The following is a 26,601-nucleotide window of genomic DNA, read 5'->3' on the forward strand; positions in this document are numbered from 1 at the left end:
GGAGGGGGCTCTTGCCGCCACAGCTCTCTCGCCGCCTCTCCCCCCCGGCGGGAGCCGCTCTCAGCCTCTTTGCACTAGTCGCTCCACTCTCTCGGTCATGTGACCTTAACGTAACCGGACAGGAAAAGCCCCGCCGCCGCCGCCGCCGCCGCGCCGGAGACACCGACCGCGGCAGCAGCAGCAGCGGTAGCAGCAACAGCACCAGCTAGAGGGACAGGCGGCGGCGGCTGGCAGAGCGCGGCCAAGGCTGCCCAGCGGTGCCTCTTCCACACCCCCTGCCGCAGCAGCACCGGCGACAGGTAAGCACGCACCGCCTCCGCCTCCCGGGGCTGGTGCCCACGTGCCGCCCCCGGCCCGGGCTCCGGGACGGCAGTGGGGGGCGGGGGCCACCGGACCGCGCAAACGGTTCCGGCAGCGACGGTGGCAACAAAGAAGTCTAATGACCCCGGTCGCGGGGCTCCGGGTGAAGGCAGGAGGAGGGCCCGGGCCACACGGGGACCGGGTTCTGGGAAGTGAGAGCAGGGGCGCCCCTGGGAGCGGCGGCGGCTGCGCCTGGCGCCGGGGCTCTGGCCGCCTGACAAAACCATCCCCCGGAGCCAGGCGGCGGCGAGTCGGCGGCGGCTTCATCCGGGGTTTTGCAGGAGGGGGAGGGGACGGAAGCCGAGAGGGCGGGCGGCGGATCGGAGGAGGGAGGGAGAAAGGGGAGGGGGCGATTCGCGTTCCGTTCCCCGTCGCCGGTCCCTCCCTTCTGGCCGCCTCCGCGAAGTGCGTCCCGAGCGGCGGCGGTCGGTGAGCGTCCCGCGCTGGAGCCCTAAGAGGTGGGCCCATCAGGTGCGTAATCCTTCCGACGCCTCGCCGCCTTCTGCTGCTGCCGCCGCCGCTTCTCCGGCGGCAAGGCCGCGAGCTGCGGAAGTGGGTTTGGGGGAGGGGAGCGGTGAGGGAGGGGGAGGGGAGGGATCCGGTCCGACCGGAGCAGGCCCGGCCTCTCTGGCGCTTCTCCCAGCTGCAGCGGCTCCTACAGCTGCTGCCGCTACTGCTGCGGCTCCGCCTCCCCGCCCGCGGGCGGGGGCGCGCACGCGCGCTTCCGGCCTCTGGGTCTCGCGCTGTCTCCGGCTCTCGCGCGCGCTCTTCCCCTCTCCTTGTTTGGCCACCCTCCGCCCCCGGCGCCGGGACTGTTGCGCCGGCCGGGGCGTTGCGCACGGCGTAGGCGTCGGCATTGTGTTAAACTCCGCGGGACTTGGGGCGAGCGCGCGCGCGCACATGGGACGGCGCAGCTTGAGTGCGTCGCCCCTCCCCTCCTTTCCTTTCTGGCCCTAGGGAATGGGGGCGGGCCGGGGTTCGCGGCGCCTGTTCCTCTGGGCCCCTTGGAGTCTGGCTGGCCCCGCCCCCTCGATCGGGGCGGGGCAGGCAGGGTGATGCAGCCGTTGGCTGGCTCTCCGGCGGGCCAGGAAAATATTTGCTTTCCTAGATGCTTCGACTCTCGCGGGCTGCTGCCGGGACAGCGGGTGTGGGTGCACAGAGCGGGAAGTCTTCGGCTTCCGCTCCACCGGCGATGTGCGCCTCCGATAAGGCCCACAGCTGCGCTGTGGTTTCTACCTGCTTTGTTTCGCGGCGTGAGACTGGCGACCTGGAGCCACTCTCCGTGCCCACGTAGTCTTCACACCCTGTAGCGCTGCGAGAATGGGAGGTCTGGGCACGAAGGCCGCTTCCCAGCGCCTGGCTTTTTCTCTATGTAGGTAATCCCAGGCCATTAATGTTTAAACAAGGCTGCATAGAGAACTGGTAGTACAGAAGATGCTTAGGAAACGAGGTTTTTGTCGCGTTTAGCTGGTAGTGATTAAAGAGGGCAATAAAGAAGAAAGCAAGGGTAGCAGAGCAGGCAAGAAAGTCATTGGGCAGAGAGTCAAAGTACAGTTAGTTATTGCTACGCCATTTACTGCAAGAATTTGCAACTACTCAACTCCTAATTATGCCTTAGGGAAATAATCCCCGGCTCTTTGCTCCCCGCCCCCCACCCATCTGCAGCGTTCACTTCATCATAGAGTGAGCTGGCTTAGTGTGTGAGTTTCAGTCGTATTCCTTTCCATAGGTTGTTGTCTTAAAACATTAGAAGTCGGAGTTAACGGGCTCACTGAACTCCAGGGTGCTCTAGGTTTCCTTAATTGGGCTGCTCTATCCTTGCTAGGACGGACCATCTATGTTGGCCCTGACGCAGCTCAGGAGCAGCGTGATATAGCACTGGTATTTTAATTAGAGAGGCCCGAAATTTCATTAAAAAATCAGAATTAAGACATTTTAAATCCTCATTTCTCTGATTTATTACAGACCAAAGTTAATTGTTAAAGTTTATGTTGCATTCTTGGTGTCTATTGAGGGTGTTTTAAAATTGTTAAAAGGTAATTTTTAAGAAGACATTACTACTAATACTACATTCCTTTAAACTGGGGGTTTCTCATATGTGTGGTGTATATGTTTATCTTCTAGCCAAAGAATTAATCTTATTGAAACCATTGTCAGCTCGAAAAATACAAAGAAGTAATATACCAGTGTTACTAAGTACCACCAATAGTAAACAGTGAAGGAGTCCTTAAGAGATGGCAGGTGGACCACCACTAATGCTTAGTTGTACAGTCCTACTCCTTGTAGTTTTAAAGCTTTTCTTCAAAGAGAGTGTAAATAGATGGTGCTCCACGAATTCTGCTACCAAAATAATCCAGCAGCAGAGAATAAACACTAGGCATGTTTTAAGCCATAGAATTAAAGCTGCCATACCGACAGTTTCATTTTTATTTTAAAGATTAATATGAAAAAAAGATTAATATGAGCTTTCCACTGCCCTCCAAGTTCTGTGCTGTTGTGCTATAAAATTTTTTATGATATAATGTAAAATTCACCCCAACGTCCAAGGATATGCACCTTGAGAACACTGCATATCTCTGCATAAGGGGATCTGCTTTTCCCGGCTTGAGAATTACTGAAATAGAGATAGGGATTGAAGGAAACATCTAAGGCTGATACGTGGCATTGCCTTGGGATCAGCTTCTTTGGCGCTGGAGACTCTCCTGCCATCTCCTGCCTGTCTCAGTTCTTCATCCCTAGACCCACTCATCTTTCCCTGGAGTAACTTTAAGGTTGGGCAAGTAGTGCGGCACCAAGCTGTCACAGTAAAGGAAGAACTGGTGCCTCGGAAACTCTTACCATAGATTTCAAAGTGCTCCTGGCGAAAGGGCGCTGATCACTTAACATACTGCTTTTGGTCTTCAGATTGCAAAGCATGACCGTGAAAGCCTAAAAGGGAGTTGAGAATTTTTATTTCCTGAAGAAAAAAAAAGTAAACTTCCTAATATTGGATTGAGAACATTTTCTAGGCTCAAGTAGGTTATAATTTTTACTGGTAAATTAAAGTTAATTAAAATATTACTGTGAATCAATAGTAAATAAGATCCAGGGTCTTTACAATACTGATAAGCCATTAAGGGATGGAGTCAATAGCCACAGAACACTTACCAGGAGTTGGCAGTCCAAGGCATTTAGTACCTTTTTTTTTTTATGGTACAAAGGCCGTTACAAGTCAGAGCCTGGTATCTGTGCTCAAACACATTATCCCCACTTCACATGCATGAGGTACGTATTGTGTGACCTCCTCACCTCAAAAAAGATCAGTGTGCAAAGATAGGAATTTGTAAAGCACCTACACATAGTACTTAATGATACAACTGTTTTTACTTTATAAGCACTTTTCACATACAGTTCCTTTAAATAATGTGTGTCCCTACGTTCTCCACCAACCAAGGGTGATCATCAAAATGGTCTTGAGCTCAATATCGAAGCATGTATTCTCCTACACCATGCCTAGTCACTTAGATTCTCCAAACCCCCTGAATGATTCTGAACAGGGGTTATCTAAGTTTTGTCTGCAGTCCCTTGGAGTGAATTCCAACTCCTGGGAGAATTCCCAGGAGCCTTTCAAGTTTCCCCAAGGTCAAAACTGTTTTTATAACGATGCTGAGATGTTACTGCCCCTTTCCACTGTTGAAAAAAAATGTGTCCACGTTGAGAAGATCCACACATTCAATGAGCTGATATTTCCGAATGACCAATTGATGATGTTAAAAATCATGCACAAATAATTCATTCCAAGTGCAAGGTAGAGCAATGAATTTTACTATCTAATAGAGTAGGAAAATATCATTCACTGACCTATTGTTATATCACACAACTTTTAAGAAATTAAAATTTGTCAGGTTTTGATGTAGTATCAAAGAATATCCACAGTTACCTGAAAAGGCTATTAAAATTCATCTTTTTCCAACCACATGGATGTTAGGCTGGATTTTCTTCGATAATCAACCAAAACAGATATCACAACAGTCAGTGGAGAAGCAGAGTAAATGCAGAATCCAGTTCTCTTCTATTAAAGAGATTTTTAAAAATAGAAGAAGATGCCACCTCACTATTTTTTTGTTGCTTTGAAAATACAATTTTTAAGTAAAAATGTTATGTCAGCACACAGTGGGATTCATACTATTTTTAATTGAATTAATACATTTAAAATTTTTTCAGTTTTAATTTCTAATATGGTAACTACCAGTAGTTATATTCTACATAAATAAGAAGTTATAAAGGGGTTCTGATTTCAAAGAGTTTGAGAATCCCTGCCCTAAAATATTGAAATAAATTACTAGATTAAGACTCTGAATTAAAACACAATTGGTGCTCCTCTCTGGCATACCCTGAGCTGTACCTGTAGGTGACTGGATGTTCTTCAGATTGATTTTACTAATCTTCATATAGCATTTAAGAAAGGAAGGCAATCTCTACTTTCATGGGTTATTTGAAGTGAATTAGATTGGGTTTTAAATTTTGCTGTGTGCTCTTCTGTAGGTGTCCTTAAAGTTTATTGTAACATAATGTCTGTAGAATTATCACTTTATTTTTTTAAATATTTTATTTATTTATTTTTTGAGAGAGGGGAAGGGAAGGAGAAAGAGTGGCAGAGAAATATCAATGTATGGTTGCCTCTCATGCGTCCACTGCTGGGAACTGGCCTGCAACCCAGGCATGTGCCCTGACTGGGAATCGAACTGCGATAATCTGGTTCACAGGCCCGCACTCAATCCACTGAGCTACGTCAGCCAGGGCAGAATTATCACTTTAATATCAACTCTTTATTAGCCATAAATCTCTGACCTGCTTCTCCTTGACGCCTAAGCTGTCCCTGAACTGACCTCAACTTATACTCAAAAATTAAAAACTAATTTTAATATTAAGTTAGGCAAAATAAGTTTCAAAAGACAATTTTTTTTTTACACATGCATGCTTTACAAAATCAAAGTAAGTGCAGTTGGTCAGTTTATGTCCCTCCTTTTTCTAATTGTAGAAGAGGATTGACTAAAGAAATGTTAAAAATACGTATGCATCAATACCAGTCTGTCACCAACACTAAATAAGATACACTTCCTAGCTTTGAAATGCAGTTTTAAAGTAGACTAAAATTCAGATGACCAGGCTCATTCATTTTTACTGTATGGGTGCTCAAGTATTCATTATTAATAATGCTAACTGAAAAAAGCAGGTTTGTTCATCCTGGTAAGTGGTCTAAACCACTTGAAAGAATCAATCTTACTTGTGGGTAGTGCTTTTCTGTTAGTGATGCACCCTGTGCATTACAATATTCATATATGCTTCACTTAAATAATACCAAGGACTTCAGAGGACCTTTTAGTGCTCTTGAAATAGGTAGTCTAAGTGGTATTTAGTATCTTAAGAGAGCTATTATCTTTAAAAAGTGCATCATCAATTCCCACAAGTTGTTTTGGCCTCCTGTTCTTACATTGAAAGTGAAGGAAGAACTTGGGTTGTCGGAATGTAATGTGATTGTGTTTGTCCCATTCAGCTGCACTTCCAAAGGCTGAGTAGCTGAAGGATCAGCCCCCACGCGGTACATGATGGAAGCGGAAAGCACTTGACGTCTGGGAGTATCAGTTATCAGTGTGGGAAACCGTGGCAATCCAACCCAAAAGCATTAATATAAAAGATTATTTACATTTGGCTCTGGAAAGTATTTTTTCCTTATTTCGACATGACATGTCTTACAGCCTCTGAATTTACTTAAGAAAAAACCACTTTGTACACTTACACATACTTAAGGAAGGCATTCTATGAAAGCTCACTTAAGTTCCATTTACATTGTTCAATGGCTGGGGGCTTTATGTATGTCTTCAGTTTCATGACTGATTTTGGCCCTTGGAATTTCAGGAGTGATCTCTAGCAAGGTAGTGTAGTGGAAGGAGCATGAAATTTACACCCAGGGTTCAATGGACTTCTGTGTGTTTGTTTACAGTTTTAACTTCTCTGAACTATCATGTGATTTAAGGATATGACTTTGGGAGTCAGACACACCTGGATTCTCTGAAGACATTAATCACAGTCAAGACTTTGGGGCTCCAGACCATTACAACCAACATGGTCTCTACATCTCTCCTCGGGTGTCGGTCTCTAAAGCATGTCAGCCCCAACAAGTCTGACCTCGCTCCATGATCGTCCCCACAAAGCCGCGTGTTGCCTGTGTTCCCTCCCTCTCCTGGTGGAGACCTCCACAATCTACCCCGTACACAGGTTAGAAATGTCGGAGTCATCTTGGACACCCGGTTTTCCCCCATCCTCCTCCACCTAATCCACCAGCCAGTCCTCTTGATTTTTTATCTTCCAACTATCTTTCAAATGCTGCCCCTCCCCTCATCACCACACCCAGTTTGTCATCTCCCCTCTCTACCACTTCTCTTTCTTTTTAATGTTACTGCTTTTAGAGAGAGGGGCGGGGAAGAGAGAGACAGAGACCTCAGTCAGTTGTCCCACATACTTAAGCATTCATCGGTCGCTTCCGGCATGCGCTCTGACAAGAGATTGAACCCACAACCTCTGTGTATCAGGATGCCGCTGTAACCAACTAAGCTACCCAGCCAGGATGTTCAGGACTTTTAATATGCCTCTCCTCACCCACCCACCTCTTTTGACACCAACACCCCAATTTAGTTACTTTTGCAATTGCAAGCATCTGATCCTGTCACCCTGCTGGAAATCCCCTTCAGTGGCTGCTCCTCACTTTTAAGATGCAAACCAAAATCGTTAACCGACTTGAGTATCCAGCCTTGTCTGCCTCATTCTTCTCTGGCTCCTAGCCCTAAAGCCACACTGACCTCCTTTCCATTCTTCAGTTGTATCTTCCTCCCTCCTATCTTGGGCCCTTTGCAAATGCTGATCCCTCTGCCTGGAATAGTCTGTTTTGCCCGGTTAACTCTTCTCAATCTCTTATCTGCTTAACTGACATTTCCTTACAGAAGCCTTCCCGGACCCCCAACCCCCAAATAAGACCCCAGTTTATGACCTCATATTTACTTACATTTTTCTTTGATAGCTCTTACCAGAGTTGGCTGTTATAAATGTGTGTACTTATTTGATGACAGCAGGGAAGACGTTGTATTCTGCATGTCATTGCATCCACTGTGCCTGGCACCTTAGAAAGCTCTCACCAGGTATTTGTCCACTTCCCAAACCTGCTTCTTTAGAGTCCGCCCTGCACGTGGGCAAGTTACCTCACTGCTCTGAGTCTGAATTTCTTCAGGAAAGAGGATCGCTGATCTTTGGCGCATAAGTGGTCTTTTTTATTAATGTGGTCATTAGTAATTTTTGTAATAATGAATATAAGAAAACAAGGTACCATATTATTTTTTAATTATTTTATTTATTTATCTTTAGAGAGAGGGGACAGGAAGGAGAAAGAATGGGAGAGAAACATCAATGTGTGGTTGCCTCTCATGTGTCCCCCACTGGGGACCCGGCCCACAACCCAGGCATGTGCCCTGACCGGAAATCAAACCGGTGACCCTCTGCTTCACAGGCCTGTGCTCAGTCCACTGAGCCACACCAGCCAGGGTGGTACCATATTATTATTGAGGATTAAATGTTTTGTGTGAAGGGTTATCATAACTATAAAACACTATTCAGAACTTAATTGTTAGCATGAACAAACAGGAATTAACATTTTAAAATTGAAATGTTCTTCCAAAATTTAGCATACAGTAAATGGATGAGAATTTTGAGGTTAATGTAAGATCAATAGAAGTAGAACTTTTACCCCAGGTCACCCAGCTAGTCAGAGACCAAGCTGTGGCTGGAGCTCAGTATTCTCCTCTCCCAACATAGAGTTATTAATTTGTTTAACAAATACTGAACACCAGACAATGTGCTGTACACATGGACAAAATAGTAAATGATAAATAAGACTCGGTGCCAGCTTTCAGGAAGCATCAGGCAGACATATGTGAACCAACTTGTTCACAGATGCCCCGTAGGCAGACAGCGCCTCCTTGTTTGAGGATCAGGGAACTTTTGCAGAGGACAGTTAGAGCTGGGGATGGGGCAGATGGCAGTGGTGAGTCCCTGTGAGTGTGGCGTGTTCATGGTCCAGCACAGGGGTCTCAGGCCCTGTTCCAACAGGCTGCCTCTCCGAACCGCGTGTGGAAATCAGGCTGCCGAGCTGCCCAGCACTGATAGTGAGTGTTGCAGACTGTTAGACCCAGTGAGGTCCTGGGCCTTCAGAACCTTCGGGTACCGGAAACTGCCCTTCTTCATCTTATCTCAGTTCATCCAGGATTTCCAAAGTGAGTAATGTAACATCACTTTGTCTCTATTATTAGCATGAATGGAACTGGATTTTTTTAATTGATGAGAGAGAAACATCGATGCATCAGTTGATTGATCCACTCACTTCTGCACTCATTGGTTGCATCTTGCATGTGCCCAGATGGGGATGGAAACTGCAGCCCTGGTGCATGGGGATAGCACTAACCAGCTGAGCTACCTGGGCAGTGGATTTCTGATAATGCTTGGACTTCAGTACAAGTTGGGATACTTAATGATCACTTGTAAAGATTACCAAGTGGACGATCTTGTATCAAGAAAACAATTAGGCCCTGGCTGGTGTGGCTCAGTGGACTGAGTGCCAACCTGAAAACCAAAGGGTTGTCAGTTCGATTCCCAGTCAGGGCACATGCCTGGCTTGCAGGCCAGGTCCCCAGATGGGACCCTGTGAGAGGCAACCACACACTGACGTGTCTCTCCCACTCTTTATTCTTCCCTTCCCTTCTCTCTAAAAATAAATAAATAGAATCTTTTAAAATAAGAAAACAGGCACAACTTAATGTCATAAGTCAAATTTTATGTTGTGATGTCTTTGCGTTAGAAAAAAAACTGTTTCCATGTGTTAAACACAGTGCCAAACCTGCCTTTCCTTTAGAAAGATATTCTGACCTTATGTCCTTTCTACCTGTTTGTTTTTAAAAGTCTCCTGTCCCCACCAGGCATTTGACTGTTTTATGTCCTTTCTTGGAAAATAAAGAGGGAGCCACAGTGTCATGGCAGCCCCATTTGGAGGTTGGTTGGTTGGTTGGTTTTTAGTAGGTCTGTGAAATCCAAAGGTCTGGAAACCATTAGATTAGATTCGCACTAGAGCGTATAGTGCAGAGTCAGCAGGGGTTGGGTCCTGCTGGCCGGGTGAGCTATGCTGAGGAATTTGGGCTTCATCCCAAAAGCAGTAGGGAGTCACAGAAGGACTTTCAGCAGGATAGGAACGTCAGATTCGCCCTCTGGGAAGGTCGTTGCGGATGAATTAGAGGAGCTAGAGCCGGAAACAGGAGATGAGGGCGGAGGCAGAGCTTAGGCGTGGCCCTGGCATAGGGTTCAGGTTGGTGGGATGTGGGCGACTGATGTGAGGCGGGAGGGACCTGGGGGCCTGAACGCTGCGTTGAGATTGCGGGCTTGGTCGAGGGGCTGGTGATGGCGGCATACACCGCACTGGGCGTGTGGAAGGAGTGAGTTTGCACCCGTAGCTTTTACGGTCCTTCTGGGGAAAGGAAGTGGAAGGAAGGGGAGGGCTAGGGTTGTTTCACCCAGGTTGAATTTAGGGTTCCAATGGGACAGCCAAGTGAAAGTGGATTGGATTGTTAAAGAGAGCCCGCAGAATGAGAGTGGGCTGTGGACCAAAGGCTGAGGGCAACAGGGAAAGAGGAATTGTTGATGGAAATGAAAATAGAACAGCCAAAGGTGAGACCTAAACCAGAGTGCAGTGACCTAGAAGCCAGGAGCATATTCACTGTGGTGCCAGAGGAAGGGTGTTAAGTGCGTGGAGCAAACTACTAGTCCGCGGGGCAGGGAAACAACGGGCCTCGGTGGCCTCCGTGAGCTGCTTCAGTGCAGGGGGCAGCGCAGCTGGTGGAGGTGGGAGCGCGGACATTCGTTTCCACAAGGTGCAGGGTAGCCTCGAGCAGGGCCAGCCCTCGGAGACCTGCACCCTCGGCCTGTGCAGTGGCTCTACTGCAAGTAGAGCCTCATGGGAATGATTATGAAGGGGCCGCAATGAGCAAAGAAGATTTAAAAAAGGCAGTACTGTTAGCTGGACAAGGCAGAGCAGGAGCTGCCAGGGATGCGCTTCTCTTAGAATCCAGGCACGGACCCCGCCCTCTGCCCTCCTCCCTCTCACCCCAGTATCTCAGGCTCATTCACAGTTGTAAGAATGGGGGGGGGGGTATCTTTCTTCCTAAGACTTTTTAGTCTCTGAAGATTTTCGGAGCTAATCTGTGTGGGAGTTTGCCATGTGAAGTGTGGACCTGACTGTTGTCTTCATTTTTTTTTCCTCTTTACACTTTCCTCGCTCCACTGAGACCCCTCCTGTGCACTTGTTCTACCCTGGGCCTAGGAAGGGCATGGTCAGTGTGTTTCCAGTTACAGAAGCTCCAAAATTGAGACACTGAAATGACTGGTGGACCCCTTAGAAAAGAAACATTTCACAGTTTTATCATGGCTTTGTCCTCACAGTCTGAATAAAATACCTATGTGGGTCTGTTTAAGGGACGGGAGGGAGCTGTGCAGTTTGCCGTGTCAAAGGAGATGATGCGTGCCTGTAAACACAGTACCTCTGATGACATTAAAACAAAATTATGCCAAAAATCTGTATAAAACAAATGCGAAAGTGAACAGTATTAGCAGCAGCTGTGACAAAAGGCCCATGCTCCTCGTACAGCAAGGATTGTACGGATCCATAAGGAAAAAAAGCAAACAACCTCAAATAGCTCGCATAAGTTCATGTGAAATTAAATGAATAACATATGAAAGTGAATGGTTAACAGTAAATACCCCATAAATAATTGCGACTCTTATCATAACATCAAGGGAATAATATCAGTGTGTTAATACTTTAGAAGCTGCTGTGGGTGGCAGTCGCTACCTAAAGCTGCCTGAATGCGCAGGTGACCACCGCCAGTCCAGGCGAGTACCTGACAGCAGCCCATCACACCTGGCTTTCAGAGGATACATGTTTTTGTAGAGGAAAGCAGGCTGGTGAGGTGGCAAAGACGGTGTTTGGGCACTGTTCAGAGAACAGCCTCGGGGACCAGCTTCTGAAGCCACGCCCTGGTGGAGGTTAGGTCAGAGGGATGGTCAGAGGGGCGTTTCTTTGGAATCCCAGTCCCTGCAACCTGACACCTTCTCCGCCTTCATCACGAATCCACGCCCGTTTGTGTCTCCCCTTCCTTATCTGAGGCTCCCACCTTCTCCAACACACACAGAAAAGGCGAGGGGGGGGGGGCGGACCTCAACTCCTGACCCATGCCACCAATGTTCACACCTAAAGGAGACCACAATCTAGGTCTTTATACTCAAATTACTGCAAAGGTGGGTACAGTTCTTGGCAGAAAACACAAAACTGAATATCCTGGATCCTTGCTTCATGACCTGATCCGTCTCTTAAAGTATCATTCCATTTGATTCATTTGCTTTGGGGAACACTTGCCAGCTTCTCAATGTGTCAGTTGATTCCTACAACAGGACGGACGGGGGGAGGTCACCAGCTGAGGAAGAATCGCTGTGGGTCACTTTCTGTTTTAAAGGTTATTTATTGGTAATGCATTCTCCACAGTAGCTTCCATATTTCTCAAGTTATCTCCTTTTTAAAATCTGGCTAATTGATGTGTCACGTGGGCCTTTTAATAAATTAAGCTTTTTTTATTTCAAAGTAATTGTAGATTACTATGCAATTGCAAGGAATGATAGCGGGACACCGTATGCCCTCACCCTTTTTCCACTAATGGAGACACCTTGCAATACTGTAGTCTGGTACCACAGCCAGCATGGTGACGCTGACACAGCCAAGCTGCAGAACATTGCTGTCACCGTGAGGACCCCTCGTGTCTCTTCTGTAGCAGAGCCCATTTCCCTCCTGCTGCCCTCACCCCTCTGCTACTAATCTGTTCTCCATCTCTATAATTTTCAAGAATGTTATATAAGTGAAATTGCACAGTATGTACCCTTTGGGGTTGGGTTTTCCACTCAGCATAACTCACCTTCATTGTAACATGTGTCTGTAGTTCATTTCTCCTTATGTCTGAGTAGTTTTTCTTACATGGGCATAGCACGCTTCATTCACCCATTGAATAACATCTGAGCTGTGTCTAACTTCTGACTATTAGGAATAAAGCTGCTGTGTATATCCATGTGCAGGTTTTTGTGTGAACGTAAGTTTTCAGTTTCTCTGTGATAAATGTCTGTGTCATTACTAGGTAAAATGGTATTTACGTATTCAGTTTTTTAAGAAACGGCTAACTGCCCTCCAGAGGACCTCCAGGGTTTTACATCTCCACCAGCAATGTGGGAGCAGTGCAGTTTCTCGGTACGCTTGCCAGCATTTGGCGATGTCATTATTTTTTATTTTGGCCAACCTGATAAGTTTGTACCGAAAGCTCATTGTGGTTTTACTTTGTTTTCTGAATTGCTGTTGTGTTAAATGTCTTTACATGTATTTATTTGTCATCTGCACATCCTCTTTGGTGCAAGTCTCTTCAACTATTTTGCCCACTTTCTAATTCAGTAGGTTTTTCACTGTTGCGTTTTGAGAATTCTTTATGTATTCTAGATAGTGGTTCTTTATCAAGAGGCTGATTTGCAAAGGTTTTCAAAGTTTTCCTCCTAGTCTTGAGCTTTGGTTTACTTGTTTTTTACCTTCTTAACAGGTTCTTTCTCAGAATGAAAGTTTTTAATATATTTTTTAAGATTTTTTTTTTAACAGAGGAGTAGGAGAAAGAGAGGGAGAGAAACATCAATTCGTGGTTACCTCTCGCACACCCCATACTGGGGACCTGGCCCACAATCCAGGCATGTGCCTTGACTGGAAATTGAACCAGTGACCCTTTGGTTTGCAGGCCAACACTCAATCCACTGAGCCACACCAGCCAGGGCAAATTTTAACAAAGTCTAATTTATCATTTCCTCCTTTTATGGATTATAATTTTGATGCCAAGTATAAAAATTCTCTACCCATAGAGCTCTAAGGTTTTCTCCCATTAACACCCCCCCCCCAAAGCTATACTTTGGTGTCTTACATTGGAGTTTGTGATCTGCTTTGAGTTAATTTTTATTTAAGGTTAGTCTTAGGTCAAGTTTCTCTTTTTTCCCTTTTTTGCTTATGGAAGCCCAGTGAGTCTAGGACCCTTCTTTGAAAAGATGATTCTTCCTCCACTGAATGGCTCCCGTGTCTCTGTGAGCAATCACTCACGCATTTTTACCTGGGCCTGCTTCTGAGTTCCGTCCTCTGCTCCACCGAGCTGCGTGGTCACCTCTCCACAGAGACCGCAGTCTGAGTGTGTAGCTCAGGTAACACATCTTGAAATCAAAGACACTGATTCCTCCTGCTTTACTACTCTTCTTAAAAATCGCTTTGGCTATTCTAGTTCCTTCGCCTTTGCATATACATTTTGGATTGTTGTCTGTATCTGCAAAAAAAAAAAATCTCACTTGGAGAGTCTCTCTCAGCTCACTAGGTGCAGTGCTGCCTGACTCTCGAATTGCTTAATAAAGCCAATTAGATGTTCCAAAAAACTTCTTAACTTGGGTTTTGATAAGAATTGTTTCAAATCTACAAATCAGTTTAGAAAAGCTGAAGTTTTTACTATGTTGCATGCACCTAACTAAATATAATGTCTCCATTTATTTAGATCTTCGATTTCTTTTCATAAGTGTTTATTGGTTTTCCACAAACAAGTCTTATGCATGTTTTGTTCAATTTACATGTATATATTTCAGGGTTTTTAGTGATTGTAAATGGAATATTTCTTTTTTTTAACTTTTTATTTTATTTATTTTTTGGAGAAAGGAAGGGATGGAGAAAGAGAGGGAGAGAAACATCAATGTGTGGTTGCCCCTCATGTGCCCCTTACTGGGGACCTGGCCCACAACACAAGCATGTGCCCTGACTGGGATTCAAACCAGTGACCCTTTGGTTCACAGCCCGTGCTCAATCCACTGAGCTATACCAGCCAGTGCATGTAAATGGAATATTTCTAATTTCAGGGTCCACAAATTCAAAGTTGGTATATAGAATTACAATTGATTTTTATGTTTATCTTAAATCTTGTGGCATTGCTAAACTCATTTATTAGTTCTATGAGTTTTTGTACATTCCTTGGGATTTTCTGAGTAACAAGTATGTCCTCTGCAAATAGGGACAATTTTATTTGTTCTTGTTCTAAGTGCCTTTTAGTTCCTTTCCTGCTCTATTGCACTTGCCAGCCAGAACTTCCAGTGCTCTGTTGAATAGTGAGAGCAAGCAGACATCCTTGGGAAAAAGAATCTAAGCATTAGGCGTACTGTTAAGTATAATGTTAATCTGTGTGTCATGGGCTTTTTATAAATGGTGTCTGGCTGTGGGAAGGAGCTGTCTCCTGCTTTGATGAACCAGTTTCTCTAGAGGCAGTTCTCCTGCTGTGGATGGATTTGGATTTGTTAGGGCTACGTGAGGAATGAGGATCTTAGAACCTGCAGTCCCCTTCCAGCTAGGTGGCCTGGGCTGTGTCACTCACACTCACACCTCTCGAAGCCCATCCAGCTTCCTTATCCCGAATGTCATGGGTGGGCATTTGCTGTCTCCTAGCCCTTGCAGGGGGCTGGAAAACTGCCCCAAACTTAGTAAGATTCACCCTGCCCTGCTGTGGCCCTACCCAGCAACTTAATTCATCTCTCTGGAGATTTGTTAAAATTTGCATATGAAATCCTAAACAGAAAGGCTAAATGACCTGGGGCTGTTTGCTGTCTGGAGGGCAGACTGCCTGCGTTCATCTCCTAACTCCTCCACTTACACTGTCCACGCAGACTTGGGCCGGGGGAGCCGTCCCTGAACTCCCCGCACAGCGGCCCCGCCAGGAGGTGGGAGGCAGGCCAGCTCCGCAGAGGGAGTTGTGAAGACTGAATGAGTGGACCGAGGGAACATGTTTAGCAGTGCCTGGCATGCTACCTGTGATCGTTACTATTGGTGACTATAAGGACACATACTTGTTTATGAATCATCTTTCTTAAAAAAATTGTTTGCTTTGCAGATTTTTAAAAAAATGGATTTGGCCAACCATGGACTTATTCTCCTGCAGCAGTTAAACGCTCAGCGCGAGTTTGGTTTCCTGTGTGACTGCACGGTTGCCATCGGCGATGTGTACTTCAAGGCACACAAATCAGTTCTTGCTTCATTCTCCAATTACTTTAAGATGTTGTTTGTCCATCAGACCAGGTAACTAACGTGGGTGTGACAATCTGATGACTGCAGGCTCTGCACTTCTGGGGCCCTCCGTCCCGCTGAACCTGCTCTTTGCCCTCAGCGAGACATGGGTCTCACTCCCTGGTCCTGGGCTCCCGGGCTCCCAGTTTCCTCACGACCTCACTCGTGTCCTCATTCTTGGTTCCTCATCCTTCCAGCAGCACTTGGGAATGATGGGCCTCGGGGCCCCAAGCAGCCCCTCCAGGGACCCTCGCCAGGGGCACTGACACGGCCCAGATCCCAGATCAGGTCCATTAGGAAGCCAGTTGAGCCAGACCTCATCAGTCTCTTCCTCTCCCCCATCCAGCCGTCACCCCCCCACCCCCGCCGGGACCCCCCACTTCCGGTATTCACGCTTGTGTCCCTAATGAGAAGCCTGACCGCGTTAATTCCCCCAATCTCCTTTTCTCTTAAAATGACTCAATCTCAGTATCTTTACTTGGCTTTTTCTTCCCGTCTCTCCTGTCTTGGAGAAAAGGGCCCCTCAGTGTTGAAGGAAAAGACTCCTGCACCTGGAGGGCCCAGATTCCACCCCTCAGTGTCCATTCCCTACGTTCAGTTTTATACTTTTAAGCCCCCGCCCCCCCCCCCTTCTGAAGAGTCAGTGCTCCCTTACACCTGAGTGGCGGTGCCCCTGTCCTCTGCCTGACTGCGGAAATGCTTCCGGGCGACTTGCCGCTGCCCCCCCCCCCCCAGCTGGCCTCAGCCCGCACTTCCTACCGTGGGCGTGGCCTGAAACCCTTGTGCAGAGGTCGCCTCTTTGTTAGAACCACTCTGTCCTCTCGGTCCCTGTGGGCCGCGTCCTCTGCAACACTTGGTGTTTTCTTCCTTCTTAAGGGTCACCGACTGCATCCGATAGCTCTGCTGGTCCCACGTTTTTCTGCCCTTGGTGAGTTTAGGTGAGCGCTGCTCTGGACTGTGCACGCTCTCTTGATGGGCGTGCACCCTTGAGGGTCGGGCCTCTGCTGGAAACCAGTTTACAGCTCTGACGTTGAGCTTTATTCTCCTCCCCAGGCCGCCTGTCTGACAGTTACCGTGTACTTCCTCCTTTATCTCATTCAGCGTATCTGAAACTGAATTAAGTCTTGCCCAGGTCCCTCCTAGCTTCCCCACATTTTTATCTTTGAAAAGCTCAAAATCTCCTTAAAATTCTGTCTTATCTGTTCCAAAATCAGGTTTTCTTCAACATGCCTTTCATATAATCCTTTCCTTCCCCTTTTCATTTCCATTTTCTAATCATTTCCACATCACAGATTAATATTCCTGAGCATTGCTTTGATTGTAGTGTCCCTTTGATCAGACACCTGCTAGACTGTGTGTGTTGTTCCTGTAACTGGAAACCTGGAGTGTGCCCGTTGCGCATCAGAATAATGTACAGGTTTCCTTATTTTGTCTTTTGAAGCCCGAGCCCCCTCTGGCCTGATCCCCACCCCACACCTGACCCACACTTTGCTGGTATTCTGCCTACCCCCTAAGTCCCAGTTCACCTCTCCGTGACCCCTGCCCAAACCAAAAGGATCAAAAGCTAGCTCTTCCTGTCTCATATTTCCTAGCACTTTATGCCATTTGTAAGATCTGTCCATTTCCCTTTGGTTGTTGCTATCTGTCCACTTGCCCCCCCACCCATTTGTATGATTCTTGAAGGCAGACATTGGGTTTTACAAATCTTTTTAAATGACTCCATAGTGTGTAGTTCAGGTATCCGTACATAACAGCCACTTGATACGCTTTATCTTGTGGCTCTAAGGTCGCCCCCTTTTACCTCATTCTCAGAGACTTCATGCTCCTGAGGCTTCATAGCTGAAGTATACTTGGAAGTCCCAACACACTGAATTAAACCTGCCTCGGAAAAGAGTTTAATTGTAGGAGTAAAAGAATACAGTGACTTCTAAACAGCTGCAGGAAACTTACCTAAGTGTCAGCAGCAAGTAAAGGACTCTCCAACCAGGGAGCATGATAGCCAAGGAGACATTAGTCCCAAGTCTAGGCTACAACGTGTCACTGCACCAGAGATGGCACGTGCCATTTGGACTGCCGCCCAGTGGCCTTGCCCCCCTCATTGGGACAAAGCAAATACTGGGTGAAGACCAGAGACATGCCTTTAAACCAGCACCTTTTTTGGAAGCCACTAAGAATTGCCGCCTGGCTACTTAAGAGGGAGGGTGAGAGGATCCTTTTTTCCCACTTTGCTCGGAGTGTTCAGTCTATAGTGACCACTAGGTGTCTATGCCATGTACACTCTTCTAAGGGCTGCAGACTTTGCCGCTCTCAAAAATAAAACTACTAAGACAGGCCTTGTTAAGTACAGCCTCTAACAGTGGCTTACATTTTAAATCTTCATTTTCAAAGTTCTTTAAGCCCATCTTAACATGCTAGTGAATGAAAAATTGAAACTGTAAATTACTGTGGAGGTTTATAGGAAGGGCTTGGAACTGTGTTGGAGCTATTTCTCCTGCATAAAAGAGCTCTGTCAAGCAGACATCTGCAAATCAAGCCACTCGGGTAGAACTGTATGTAGAGAGCCATGTTCTTCCCGGAGGACTTGGAAAGAACCAAGTGGCCCACAGCGAGCTGAATGATTAAGGAAGAAGGTCAGCTGCCTTCTTTCGTAAGAGTGAAAGCAGTCAAGGATGGAGATGGCTAGAAGCTGACACAAGGAACTTCTTAAAACAACTCTTTTACATGTTCATGTGTGTGTATGTGCTTCTGCCTTAAGAAAAAAATATGTAGTGAAGAAATCAAGATAAATTGGTGTCTGGAAACCACCCTGGGCCCTGGCGGTAACCCCGAGGGACCCTGTCTTCCTCTCCCTGGAGGTTTCTCACCAGCTCTTCGGGGCCCCTGGGAACCTGCTCTTTCCAGGCCTGGCTGAAGTGTGGACTGGGGGCTCCCCAGCCCCATCTTTTCTTTGCCATCCAAGAATACACGGAGTTCTTTAAAATGTGACATGTGTACTGTCCAGTCACACTGGTTCACAGGCTTTAGACAAAGGACGGCCTATACAATACCAAGTGAGAGGAAATTACAAAACTGACGACAAAGTTTTTATGTAAAGGGGATCTGCTTGGTGCCCCGCAGGGATGCTAAAAAACCTAGTCCCAGTTTGGGGTTTCCATCCTTTCCGTTTCTTCCTTGGGCGTCAGAAGGACTCACTAACTCTAACTCTTCCTTCTGCCTAGAGGAACGTTTCATCCTGGCAGAACGAAAGGTGCCCCGTCATCTCCTGGGGGAGATTTGCCTCCCTAAAGGCCTGTAGTTTCCCAGGTCGCTGGGCCTCCGCCTGGCCCTGGGGAGGTCCCTTCTGGTTATGTCTTCACTTTGGAGTTGGTTACATTATGAGTGTATTCTTCACCACACATAACCTTTGAAGCTTAATTCTGAATATTGAACTTCCCTAGAGCACCTGAACATGTTATAGTGTACATAAAATATTGTGGGTGCTCACCTTGTAATTAATGGGAAGAACACCTGTATCTGCATTCCTGTTTAAAGGAATATAAATATATAATTTAAAGGACTATAAAAAGAGTCCAAATAAAGATGTGAATGATCTCCATGTCTTCTTTTCTTTTTTAAATAGAGCCATGTTAAGTCTCCCCCTTTATTCTGTCAAAGCTAGTTTTTATGCTTGACCTTTATTCTTTGGCTGTCACAGTTTGTAGTCACATACTTTTCACATAATTGTTTGTATGCATTTATCAAAATATATTAGTACAGTAATACAGTAATTATTCAAATCTTTAAATTCCTATTAGTCACTTCCCCCCCTTTTTAATAGCATAAAACATTACATTTAGAAGAGCTGATTATACTGTTAATATTTTAACATATGGAAACTATTTGTTAATACAATCAACAGGTGAAGCAGACAAAAATAGTCATCATAGTAAGAGGCAGTGTAGTAAAAACTGATTCTATCTGGTCAAGGTGGTGGCGTAAGTAAATGCAGTACTCAGATCCTCCCCCCGCCACATCAGATTTGTGACTACAGAACAGCCATCATTGAGAACTTGCTGAAATCTAGCTGAACAAAGTCCTACAACTGAACATGTAAAGAAGAAGTCCTATCCAGACTAGTAGGAAGGGTGGAGATTGAGTACCGCTGGCCCCGTACCCCCCACGTGTGGCGCATACAAACCAGGATGGGTTACTGCAGTAGTGGAGGTCCCAGCCCCGTCCCAGGCCCCAAAGCCCAGGCTTTCAGTGCCAGGAAGAGAAGTCTCACAACTTCTGGTTGTAAAAAACCAGTGGGGATTGTGGCTGAGGGAGACCAAGAGTTTGTAAAGTCCCTCCCAGGTGTTCTTCTTAAAGGGCCCTCTGATGGACTTGCACTTGGACTTAGACTCACTCCCTCCGAGCCAGCACTGGGGCAACTGCTCAAAAGGTGGCAGGGACATACAGGGAGGAACTGAATTTTCTGGCATCAATGCCATAGCTGGAGGGGCAGCTTTCTCCCAGACAGAAGTGCTGGCAGAGGCCATTGTTCCTTTTCTGAGTCCCCCCCCACAGCGATGGAGGGTAGGAACCATATCTGAGTCTCCATCAACCTGGTTATCACCATTAGCCCCACCATGGTGATTCACTACCCAATTTGTGGGCCCAACACACACTATTCCCTTGACTTTTCCATGCAAATGGTCTGTCTTGGCACATGCTTCAGACTTCCCTAAAACCTCACAAAAAAAAAAAAAAAAAAAGGAGCATCTGGCCTCTGTGTACCCCGTACCTCTCAATAAGTGGCCCCAAGCCCAGCACTAGCACGACTGGCCTTGGTTGTAGCTTGGCCTCTCTCAAGTATCTCCAAAGCCAATGCAAGTAGCAGCCATCTGCAGATTGCTGTGTAGCTCATGCCAGGAGGCCCTGAGCAGAACAAAGGCAGTGGCTGACCTTGGCCTGCACCTAGTAGGAGGCCCTAGAGCCAGTATACCACCTGGACAGCTTCACCCACACCAGAGCGCCACCTGACCACCTCCATAAGCAACACACTCAAGGGGTGGGCTCAGCAGGCACCAGAGCCCAGCTGAAGTAAGTTCTGCTCTGTGGGGTGGGACCCTGCACAGCTGATTCTCCACAGTGGCCCCTGCCAATCTTTTCAGTCATTCAGCCTGGGAGGGAATCCCTTCCATTGATGTGCCAAAAGCATTCAAGTTTCGACTAGACCAGAAAATGTACATAGCCCGTGTTGTGGGGGTGGAGGGGGAGCACACCTGGAGTGCCCAGCTCAGATGAACAGGAGGCTGTGCATTGGACCCCACAGGATACCTACTACATTAGGCCACTCTACCAAGCCTGGGAGACATAGCAGCTTTACCTAATACATAGAAACAGACACAGAGAAGCAATCAAAATGTGACAAAAGAAACAGGTCACAAGTGAAAACTTGAAAAAAAACTAAATGAAATGGAGGCAAGCAGCCTAACAGATACAGAGTTCAAAGCAGTAGTTATAAGAATGCTCAATGAACTTAGAACCACAGCAGCATAAAAAAGGACATGAAAACCATGAAAAAGAACCAGTTAGAAATGAGGATACACTAACTGCAATAAAGAAGGGAATCAACGGTAAAGAAGATGAAGTTGAGAATCACTCAGTGATTTGAAATATAAGGAAGCAAAGAACACCCAATCATAACAGCAAAAAGGAAAAGAAAAAGAATCCAAAAATGAGGATAGCGTAAGGAGCCCCTGGGATGACTAGAAGTATACCAGCATTTGCATCATTGTGGGTGCTAGGAGAAGAGCAAGAAATTGAAAACCTATTTGAAAAAAATGACAGAAAACTTTTCTAACCTGGTGAAGAAAATAGACATTTAAGTCCCAAACTAAGTGAACCCAAAGAAGCCCACGCCAAGACACATCGTAATGTCTTACATTAAAATGCAAGAAGTTGAAGTCAAAGAATCTTAAAAGCAGTAAGAGAAATGTAGTTAGTTACCTACAAGGGAGCTCCCATCAGACTGTCAGTGGATTTCTCAAAAGAGACCTTACAGGCAAGAAGGGGCTGGAAAGAAATATTCCCAGTCATGAAATCCAAAGACCTACAACCAACATTGCTCTATCCAGCAAAGCTTTCATTTAGAATGAAAGGATAGATAAAGAGCTTCCCAGACAAGAAAAAGCTAAAGGAGTTCATCACCAAACCAATATTAAATGAAATGTTAAAGGGTCTTCTTTAAGTAGAAGAAGAAAAAAAAAGATCAAAACCATAAACAGTAAAATGGCAATAAATACATAACTATCAACAATGGAATCTGAAAAACAACATAAACGAACAAGCAGAAGAGAAACAGACTCATAGATACAAAGAACATTCTGATGCTTGCCAGGTGGGAGGGGGTTAGGGGGAGAGTGGAAAATGTGAGGGGATTAAGAAGTACAAATTGTTTGTTACAGAATGGCCATAAGGATGAAAAGTACGGCACAGGGAACAGAGTCACCTTCTAATTACTATGTATGGTGTCAGGTGAATACAGGATTTATCAGGATGATCACTTAGTAAGTTATGTAATGTCTAATCACTAAGGCATATACCGGAAACTAATATACTGTTGAATGTCCACTATAATTGAAAAACGAAAAATGATTTAAAATAAAAATATTTTAAAATTTTCACAAGTTTTGAAAAAACGATAAAATCTAAAGACATTTAAAGAAGGCGTCTTTGGACTTGAGCATGCATTGTTTACACGAATACAGTATATTCATGAAGTGGATGATAGCATATGCCTCATAACATGTAGAGCTGTACCTCACTGGTAGCTGACGCAGTAAAGCTTCTGTCATTGCCGATGGCCCAGGAAGAGCCCGTGGGAACGGACCTCTTTGACTACCGCTGCTTGAATCAGTATGCCTTTTCTGGGATGATGCAAACACCGAGGTCTAAGAGTTAGACAATCAGCAGCCCCACAGCTGCTTTCGAATGCGCTCCAGCGGTGCTGGGAAGGTGATCCGACGGCACTGGAGCTGGAGCGCAGCTGGCCTTCTGTCCCGCCTCTGCAGTGCCCACCGCCGTGGTGGACACAGAGTGAGGCTTATTTTTCTCTCACTTCTGTTTTGCTCTTCGGCACTTGTTCATACTAGTCCGGCTCCCCAGGTCGTTTTACAAATGAAGAAACTTTCTAATCAGGTAGATTGTTTGACTTACCTTAAAAGATCTGCTGACCTCTGGGTGGCATTGGGGTCAATAATGAATCCTAGACTTTTAGCCGAAAGACGTGCCAGGTCACTGGCTCCTAACCAGTACTGAGTCACAGGCCAGCCACCCAGACTGATAGCAAGACGGATCCCCTCCAGAAAACACAAATTTGATACAGTTTTACATAAATTACTAGGAGGAAAACTGCTTCAACAGTCTGTGTGTTAGGAAGGTCCATCTGTTTAACATGAACCTCTCTTAGTTCTTTAGAATATGGTTATTGTACTTCTGTTCTTAATGTAGTTAACGTTAAATTATATAGATTCCTGTTGTCTTCTTGAGTATTCCATTCCATTTCATTCAACTTTCAGTAAGAATTGGAAAGTGTTCGTGTTTCATTTGCCTTTTTAAAAGTGCCTGTTTTTTTTCTTCAGACTGGATGTTACCATTTGAGGCGGGGATTGGCATTGACTGACAGACTTTTTACTTGTTTCTTTCAGTGAATGTGTCCGTCTGAAACCAACTGACATACAGCCTGATATTTTCAGCTATCTCCTACATTTGATGTACACTGGGAAGATGGCCCCTCAGCTGATCGATCCCGTCCGTCTGGAACAGGGGATCAAGTTTCTGCACGCTTACCCTCTGATCCAGGAGGCCAGCCTGGCCAGCCAGGGAGCCTTTTCCCACCCCGACCAAGTTTTCCCACTGGCTTCTTCCTTGTATGGCATTCAGATTGCAGATCATCAGTTGAGACAAGCTACCAAGATTGCTTCGGCCCCTGAAAAACTCGGGCGAGAACCCCGGCCCCAGACCTCCAGGATGAGCCAGGAGCAGGCACCTGAGGCTGCGCAGCTGTCTCAGCTGGCTTCCAATCTGACCCAGGTGAACCGGACACATATGGCTCCCTCGGACCCCCTGCAGACCTCCCTGTCTCCAGAACTCGTTTCCACTCCTGTTCCTGCCCCTGCCGCCGGGGAGGAGACCAACCTGGAAGCCTCTTCCTCTGACGAGCAGCCCGCGACCCTCACCATAGCCCACGTCAAGCCAAGCATCATGAAGAGGAATGGCAGCTTCCCAAAGTACTACGCCTGCCACCTGTGCGGGCGGCGCTTCACCCTCCGGAGCAGTCTGCGGGAGCACCTGCAGATTCACACCGGCGTCCCCTTCACGGCCAGCCAGCCCGGAGAAGGCCGAGTGCCCCTGTCCCTTTGCAGCAACGCGGCGGACCTCGGAAAAGACGCCCTGGAAGTGCCTGAGGCTGGGATGATTAGTGACAGTGAGCTGCAGCACATCTCAGACTCCCCCATCATCGACGGACAGCAGCACTCAGAGACGCCACCGCCCTCGGACATTGCGGACATCGACAACTTGGAGCAGGCGGACCAAGAGAGGGAGGTCAAGAGGCGCAAGTACGAGTGCACGATATGTGGGCGCAAGTTCATCCAGAAGAGCCACTGGAGGGAGCACATGTACATACACACCGGGAAGCCTTTCAAGTGCAGCACCTGTGACAAGAGCTTCTGCAGGGCCAACCAGGCCGCCCGGCATGTGTGCCTCAACCAGAGCATCGACACGTACACCATGGTGGACAAACAGACCCTAGAGCTCTGCACGTTCGAGGAAGGGAGTCAGATGGACAACATGCTGGTACAAACTAACAAGCCCTACAAATGCAACCTGTGCGACAAAACGTTCTCGACCCCCAACGAGGTTGTCAAACACTCGTGCCAGAACCAAAACTCGGACGCTTTTGCCCTGGATGAGGGGCGCTCCATCCTGCTGGGCAGTGGGGACTCCGAAGTAACGGAACCTGACCACCCTGTGTTAGCGTCCATTAAAAAGGAACAGGAAACAGTGTTGTTAGACTGAACGTCGCTTACCTTTTTAAAACTGTCATTTTTACAAAGACTCCCTTCCCTTTCCCTATTCAGAACCGTGGTTCTATGGCATGACACAGACGGGTCCCTGGCCCCTCCCTCCGCCCCCCTCCCGCCGTCCCCTCCTCCGTCAAGGCTGTGTGCATTATAAACCTGGAACATTTCCTTTGATTCAGGGGATATCGGAAAGAAAACAGTCTGTAGTACTTTTCAACTCAAATGGATTTTGAGTTTCAGATTATTTAAAAACATGCTTGGAACTAATGAAGGGTATAACACAAAACAACCAGAATGCAATTTGGTAAGCTAAAATTATGACCTTCCCTGGGTAGTGTCTTCCTTCTCAGAAGAGCAATGTCAGAAAATACAGCGTGCTTCTTCGAGACACAGCTGGGCTCTGTACTATGCAAAATCTCGGTGTGGGAACCTCAGACCCCAGAGGACGTTCTCGGCACTCACCCTCCGGGTGTCCTATGTCAGAATGCATCCTTTGAGATTATGTCCAGTCGAGGAAAATCATTAGTTAAGGAACTTACTTGAACAAAACACAGAGAAAAAGTAATAATGTGATGGCAATCTTAATTTTTGGGTAAAACATGACAAGCTGTGAGTTTGTGTGTTCGTAAGAGAAAATGTGTGGATACTTCCTATAAACAGGTGAATTAATGCACATGCCTTATCTAAGTGCTGGCTTCTTTCAAAGGTGAACAACAGGATACTGTGTTTTCATTTTTGACAAATTTGTTGGTTTTAAAAATCAGATTTGAAAGTACTATTCAACAGATGGTTTTTCTGAATAGAATTGATACGCCATTCTAGCAGTTGCCAGCGGTAAATTTGTTTTAGCCCCAACCTGCTGCTTTTAAATCAGTGTGTCTACCACAGGAAAAAGGATACAGATCTTATGGGGGAAGTTGTGAGCAGGACCTGTGGTAGCTTTAATGGTTTTAAAAATTAATGCTAGTAGTTTACTGGCAACATTCATTGAAACATCAATAATGGCAAAGAGAAATCAGGACCAAAAAACAATTGCATTTGGACAAAAAAATGGGACTTTGATATTTAGTCCAGTATTTTTTTTTAACACCTGAAATTTTCTCTATTGGCCTGAAAGCAGGAAAATTATCCCTTTAGTCTTCCCTTAGGCCAATAACTGAACGGTCTCCCGGGACAAAGCAGAAGCCAGAAACAAGGACCGAAGGGGAGAGGAAAGAGCAGTTACTAGCTGTGCTGTACGTGTATGTTAAACTGACTATCCTGCCACCCATCTCATGTATAGTTGAGTTCTCAGATTTGTAAGTTTTTATACATACCTTCATTGAATAAACATTTAATTAAATGGGTATATGGTTTGTATCTGTGCATTCCTTTGTCAACCCAACAGGACGCAAGGAGGGGAAGTGGAGAGCATGGCCCACGGAGCCGTTCTCCGGCCCTACCTCCTCTCCGGCTGCAGAACTGGGTGGTTTCCTGACCTGAATGGCATTCTCCACGTTTGCAAAAGGAAGACGTTGATAACTGCATCGGGCCGTGACATGCTGTGACTGAAATGCGTGAGCTCTATGCCGAGATGCCGTGAACAGCCAAAGTGTGACCAGGAATGGTCTGGAGGCGGTGCCACCCAGTTTTCTTTTACAGGGAAGAAGAAGAGGCCGAGGGGTGTTTGCCTGAAGATGACACACACTCGTGCTACATAAACCTAGATTATCCAATACTGAGTGGTTTCAACTGTCTTCTCATTAAAAACAAGAACCTACATTCACATCTCCCAACTTAGATGCAAGTTTTGTGCCAAGTTCATTCTCTGAATGTCTGTGAAAGGGAAATCGGGTCCCGCCCCCCCAGCCATCCTTGCCACCCGCAGGCCACCTTGCAGGGACACGGATTGCAGCCGAGGGACAGGGTCTTGAAGAGTAGGAAGCGATGGGGACCATGAGAGATCTGGTGGGAGAG

General features: G+C 46.4%; 1 protein-coding gene across 5 annotated transcripts; it reads left to right on the plus strand.

The window, feature by feature from the left end:
* On the plus strand, window positions 1–25,990 carry ZBTB2 (zinc finger and BTB domain containing 2). 5 transcript variants are annotated; one of them, XM_037156852.2, is made up of 6 exons: window positions 1–299; window positions 6,344–6,618; window positions 7,418–7,535; window positions 8,500–8,663; window positions 15,423–15,607; window positions 23,269–25,990. In XM_037156852.2, exons 5-6 carry the CDS (start codon window positions 15,435–15,437, stop codon window positions 24,638–24,640), a joined length of 1,545 nt encoding a protein of 514 aa, XP_037012747.1. In that variant the 5' UTR covers window positions 1–299; window positions 6,344–6,618; window positions 7,418–7,535; window positions 8,500–8,663; window positions 15,423–15,434; the 3' UTR covers window positions 24,641–25,990. The 5 variants fall into 5 exon arrangements, with proteins under 5 accessions (XP_037012747.1, XP_037012749.1, XP_037012745.1 ...); XM_037156854.2 differs by lacking the exon at window positions 8,500–8,663; XM_037156850.2 differs by lacking the exons at window positions 6,344–6,618; window positions 7,418–7,535; window positions 8,500–8,663.
* The last annotated feature ends 611 nt before the right edge of the window (window positions 25,991–26,601 follow it).

Source organism: Artibeus jamaicensis, unplaced genomic scaffold (genome assembly GCF_021234435.1).
Source record: "Artibeus jamaicensis isolate MK-2021 breed Jamaican fruit bat unplaced genomic scaffold, CSHL_Jam_final contig_497, whole genome shotgun sequence".
Taxonomy (NCBI): Eukaryota; Metazoa; Chordata; class Mammalia; order Chiroptera; family Phyllostomidae; genus Artibeus; species Artibeus jamaicensis.